Source organism: Epinephelus moara, chromosome 6, assembly GCF_006386435.1.
Source record: "Epinephelus moara isolate mb chromosome 6, YSFRI_EMoa_1.0, whole genome shotgun sequence".
Classification (NCBI taxonomy): Eukaryota; Metazoa; Chordata; class Actinopteri; order Perciformes; family Serranidae; genus Epinephelus; species Epinephelus moara.
In genome coordinates, this window is record NC_065511.1 from 44,500,649 (window position 1) to 44,506,715 (window position 6,067).

General features: G+C 42.4%; 1 protein-coding gene across 5 annotated transcripts in view; it reads left to right on the forward strand.

Moving 5' to 3' along the window:
* sema6e (sema domain, transmembrane domain (TM), and cytoplasmic domain, (semaphorin) 6E) overlaps positions 1-6,067 on the forward strand; it is a 186,701-nt gene that overhangs the window by 122,043 nt on the left and 58,591 nt on the right. For all 5 annotated transcript variants that reach the window (XM_050045993.1, XM_050045996.1, XM_050045997.1 and 2 more), the window contains one exon: positions 3,809-3,923. In XM_050045993.1, coding sequence (XP_049901950.1) covers positions 3,809-3,923 — 115 coding nt within the window. The remainder of the gene's footprint in view (positions 1-3,808; positions 3,924-6,067) is intronic.

Sequence of the window (6,067 nt, forward strand, 5' to 3'; positions counted from 1 at the left end):
CAGCTTCACAGAGTTTATCGGCTTCAGACAGTTCATATCAGCTTCAGACAGTTCATATCAGCTTCAGACAGTTCATCAGCTTCAGACAGTTCATATCAGCTTCAGACAGTTCATATCAGCTTCAGACAGTTCATAGGCTTCAGACAGTTCATATCAGCTTCAGACAGTTCATCAGCTTCAGACAGTTCATAGGCTTCAGACAGTTCATATCAGCTTCAGACAGTTCATCAGCTTCAGACAGTTCATATCAGCTTCAGACAGTTCATATCAGACAGTCCAGCCGTAGAGATCACAGTTTGACAGAGGAGGATCTTGGACATGTGTGACACACTGCTTCATTGTCCGTCCCTCCGGGGGCCCATCAGTGGCCCCGATCACTGGGAGGTCCACAGAACAGGTCCTGGCTGCTGAACGTAATGGCCCATAATTGATTTAAGAGGTGGCTGAGACCACGGCCCACACACTGTAATTGATCTATCTGGAGGAGAGCAACGCAGCCATTAGCAGAAATAGCTGTGCTAATAGTTCTATATGTGGAGCTGCGTCCCAGGTGTAATGAGAGCCATTTATCACCTGTGCTTCCAGCAGGTGACAGCGTGGCACAAGGTCCCGCACAGCTCCCAGAGACACCGTCCATTATGAAGGGTAGTACTTCATATAAAATCATGCCTTAGTCACTTCCTGTGGAGACGGCGGCCGGCTCGGCGTCTTTTTAAAGTAAAGATATTATTATGGTGAGAGGAGAAGAAGCTGTTTGATCTCAGAGTTTAATCCTCAGCAGGATCATGCTTCATAAACCTCCTTCTGATGATTGATGTCAAACTGCGGGACGTGGAGGGCAAAGTTATAAAGTCTATGATCAACTTTTGGTTTAAATCATGACAGGAAAGTTTCCACCGACACCGACGCTCAGATGCTCCTGGAATAATCTTCCATCTCACCCAAACTACAGGAAGTACAGGGTTTCTGCAGATCCTTTAAAAGTCTGAAAGGTAGGGCGGTCTGAGCACATTTAGCGTCCTGGGAGAAAATAATAATAAAATGTACAAATTAATTTTCTGATTGAACTAAATACGCACCAATTTTTAAATTCTTTACCAAGACTGATACCAATTTTTTAAAATGTCAATTTGGCCACAGCTGATACCGATGTTTTTATATCAGTGTTTTTCTTTTGTTTCCATGGAAACACAGAAATATACCCTATAAAAGAATAAATGAATCCAGTCCTTCGTTACACCTCACACCTTTAAATGAGCACAAATTCAGTAATACACGAGTGTAACAACCTTTAACAGAACCTTCTGTCACATGAAAAAACATCTTCAAAATAAAGAAAAAGTCTTTTTACTATAGATGATGCGTCATAATTCATCTCTAATATCTGTTTTATATTCCTGTGAAAACGTCGACACATTTCTCCTTCAAACAGCTGATTTGCTGTGTCGTTATTTTGTTGTGGCCTCGTGTCGTATTTATGGATTATAGCATTAGTAAAAAATAATAAAAGAGAAACATTTAGAATTTTTTTCTTCCTGTTTGTGGCGCCCCCTGTGGCTGACGGCGCCCTCAGCATTTACCTGTATTTCCTACACCACGGGGTCGGCGTTGTGCGTGAGTGCTGGTGTTTCACACAGCTGCAGGTCGTGTGTTCTGGTGAGATTCAGCCTGCAGCGAGTCAGTATTCTTAAATAACTGTGGACTCCATCTCCTCCTCCTGCTGATGGGTTTCACCCTGAGCGACCCCCCATCTTTACAGGAAGTGTAAGTGCTGAAGAGTAATTAGAAAACCCTCATTTGCTGGGGGGGACAGGGGGGCGGGCGGAGGAGCCTCTGGGATTCTGTGGTCCGGCGGCGCTCAGCCACACATTAGGCATTTAAATCTTTTCAGAGAGTGGATGTGAGAGCGGTTAGAGGAACACACTGCTCCCTGCAGACACACTCATTTCAGACTGTGGTGTGTTTCTAGCGGGGATTGCTAATTCAGCAGCAGCCGGGTCAGATGGGACGCTGGAGGGCACTTAATATAGTACTCTACTGATCCAGAGCGCCGCGGCCCGCAGCTGAAGCTTGACTTGGTAAAAGCAGAGAAAGTCTGTGTGATGTGGAGACGGTCTGGTGTCAGTTTTATTTCTGCCTGGAGGAAACGTCTTTAATGGAACGTTTGAGGCCCGTCCGTCCTCCGAATGACTGTCACTGTGTTATTTAAAGAAGTGGACATTGTTTCCCTCTGATTGAACCAACCAGACGTGTCATTAAATAACACCAACATACAGAATCATCATCACATATATGTACAGGAAAGAAATACCAGAGAAAATAAAGAATTATTCATTTAATTGAATTATTTGGGGACTCGCTGCGAAGGACTCAGTCTCTGTGAGGTGGATGCTCAGTGAGCCAGAGGCCTCTCTGACATTAATCATGTTTTTAATCACATCTTTAAAATTCCATTATTTGCATTTAAAAACATTTTTGAAAATCCAGATTAATGAGGTGAAGCCCTCCTTGATTGGGATCAAATGAATCCAAAATAATTGACTTTATAATCTGAACTTTTAGATTTATTTCTTTCACATCAGCAAAACACAATTTCAAACATAAGAAGACAAATCGGCTTCATTATAACTCACTGACAAAACAACTTATACTAAACACGTCTCCCCACAAATACAACATGCTAACATTATTAGCACAGGCCTATGGCCTTTCACACTGTATAAATTAGCCTAGCAGCTAGTGGATTTTCCTTTCCTCATATGAAGTCAGGATAAATCACACACTCAGTGTCTGTAGTGAACCTGTTGGATTTAGTTTGATCCTCAGGTCTGAGCTGATATTTCAACTCAGTTTGAGACGAGCTGCAGCTGATTGACTGATGACTCGTCAGCTGACGTATCTGAGGGAGAGCAGGAAGCAGGAAGCTGCTGCTGTGGCTGGACTACAAGTAAGGGTGCATCGAAGGGACAAAACAGCTCATGATTTAAAGAGAAAAAACACATGTTTAGATCACATGTGATTAACATGTTAACACTGACAGTCCTAATTCTTACACATGCTTCTGTTTTAAAAAATAGTTTAGTGTCATTTGAATACAGCGTTTGTTCAATAAAACAACTTCCTGTTTTCATCCTTTCAGGGTCACTGATGGTAACGATGTGTTAACTGTGTCAGAACCATCATCTGTAACTGAAGGTTTTTCAGGTCGAAGGGCTTAAATAGCTCTGATGATGTCACCACCTTGACCTTTGGTGACCACGCAGACAGACAGCGAGAAGGTTCTGACTTGTTTCCTGTCTTGGCTGCGTCCCCAGACGTGTCCGTGAGGAGCCGAGTATTTAAATCGGACTGACTTGTGTGACTCCAGCGGCTCATTTGCAACTTTGGATGTTATTTTTTCCTTCGCCGTTCGTCCGCCTACACGAGCGCTCATTAGCATACAGAGACCGCTGGGTTTCATCACAATGAGACAAACTGTACACTCAGTTTAGTTTCTTAAACTGCGGAGGTGTCGAGTTTTTCTCTGCTGCTGATTAGTTGGGAGGAATGTGGAGCTGTTGTCTCTTTACATATCTGATCCTGATGAACGGAGCTGTTTGGAAAAGCACCGACAGACGAAGGTTACATGTTTGTCTGGGTCAAAGGTCAGTCAGGTCTGAGCTCTGTCTTTCTTTGATGGATTTAATGAGACCTCAGAGTGACGTCATGTGTTGGTGTCATGTTGTTAACCCTCTGCTGAGATGGTATCAGACATCAGCAGCTATTTTAACTTGAACACTTTCTTCTTCTCTCCGTGTCCTTGCCGCAGCCTCCTACCTCCACCCCAGCTTCCAGGGACTCATGTCGGACAATGACACCGTGCGCCTGGGCCTGGACTTCCAGAGGATGCTGAGGATCAACCACATGCTCTACATCGCTGCCCGGTCAGTCACCACACTCATCTGCTGATTTAACCCTTTAAAAACAGACGCAGGAGATCTAAACATCAGCCTGAAATCAAAACTAGCTGCAGCACTGATTGTTTTTGCAGCAGAAAGCTTCTGTCTTCACTGTCATCATGTTGTATGTCTGTAATGACATCATTGCACCATGTTGTGTGTGGTGTCAGACTGCATGTTATCGCCCCACATGTTCTACAACAACACCTTTTTTACTCTGCTCATACGAAAAAACATACCTCAAATACTGAGTAATGTACAGAGTTTGAATCGCTGATGGAGCGTTCAGAAATGTTTAGTTCATGTTTCCACATTTATGACTTAAAGTTTATTGAATCTCAAATTTTCCAACACCAAAACAAAAAAAACAACAGAAAACACATGAAGAAGCTTCCTGAACAACAGCAGACAGAAAAATAAAGATGAAAATAGACAAGGACTGAGTCAAACTATACATCAAATCAAATCAAATAAACTTCATGTGTTCACACGATACGTTCAGCCGACAGAATCATCACCTTCTGTCTGTGTGTTTGTTCCTTCACACTGCTGATAGTCGAGGTGTCGTGTGTTCAGGCTGTCTGTCTGTCCTGTTCTCATGAACACGATATCTCAAGAACACCTCGAGGGAATTTCTTTATATTTGGCAGAAACGACCACTTAGACTGAAGAATAAACTGATTTGAATTTTGTTGTCAAAGGTCAGCTTGACTGTGACATCATCATGTTTTAACGTCATATCTCAGGAACAGAAGGGGAGACATTTGGTCAGATACTGAATTGGTGACTCTAATCTTGAAACTGTGCTGATTGTATAGATCTTCTGTGTGTGAAGCATCCATGTTTTCACTGACATGTTGGTGCATCAATTATCTGCAGGTGAAACACACACACAACAGTTTTACAGGAGCTCAGATCAACTCAGGATTTTTACCCAAACTGAGATGTCGACAGTGTGACAGCAGCAGCTCTGCAGCTAATTGTTGAACTTTGTGAGACTCAACAGGTCCATCATCTCCAGAGTCTTAACATAATCAATAACTGTGTCATCTATATAGTTTATGGTGAACATTAAGTGCAGATATCTCCCGATGAACTCTTCACGTAAAGAATCTCAGAGCTTTAATCCCTAAAGTCAGTCCTTACGTACAGACTGCATGTTAGTGTCTGTCTGCACATCTGATCATGTGAACACATCTGATCATGTGAACACATCTGATCAGGTGAACACATCTGATCATGTGAACACATCTTGAACACATCTGATCAGGTGAACACATCTGATCATGTGAACACATCTGATCATGTGAACACATCTGATCACAGTGGCAGAGGCTCTGGTGGTAACATTTTCTCTCCTGATGAGTCTTGGGATGATAGTCTTTAGTTGTTAGTCTGTTCGTGTGAAAACTGATGATGAGGAGTTACCAGAGCCCAAAACTTTCTCCTCTGAGTTCTTCATCAGCAGTATCTGTGTTATTAAAACCAGTGGACTTGTTTGTTTCAACTTAATTAAACCAGGAGACTCAATGAAGCATTAAATCAGTTTGTGTCCACTGAGAGCAGGACAAGAGGCAGATCAGCTGCTGGACGGACGTCAGGGACAAAACAATGGACAAAATGGACAACAGCAGAGCAGGGAGGTAAAAATATTAGGTGGAAACATCATCAGCAGAAAAGACTGTAAACAATAAACCACATTCACAGACTGCATGAGAAGAATAAGGAGAGTGTGATAGAAACATGAGGACAGATTTTACTGAGAAAGCTTTGTGTGTGTGACAGACGAGACCTTGAAGACTGAGTTTAATACTGAACAAAAATATAAACGCAACACTTTTGTTTTTGCTCCCATTTTTCATGAGCTAAAGTCAAAGATCTAAAACATTTTCTATAAACACAAAAGATCATTTCTCACAAATATTGTTCACAAATCTTTTCTAAATCTGTGTTAATGAGCACTTCTCCTTTGCCAAGATAATCCATCCCACCTCACAGGTGTGGCATATCAAGATGCTGATTAGACAGCATGAATATTGCACAGGTGTGCCTTAGGCTGGCCACAATAAAAGGCCACTCTGAAATGTGCAGTTTTATCACACAGCACAATGCCACAGATGTCGCAAGTT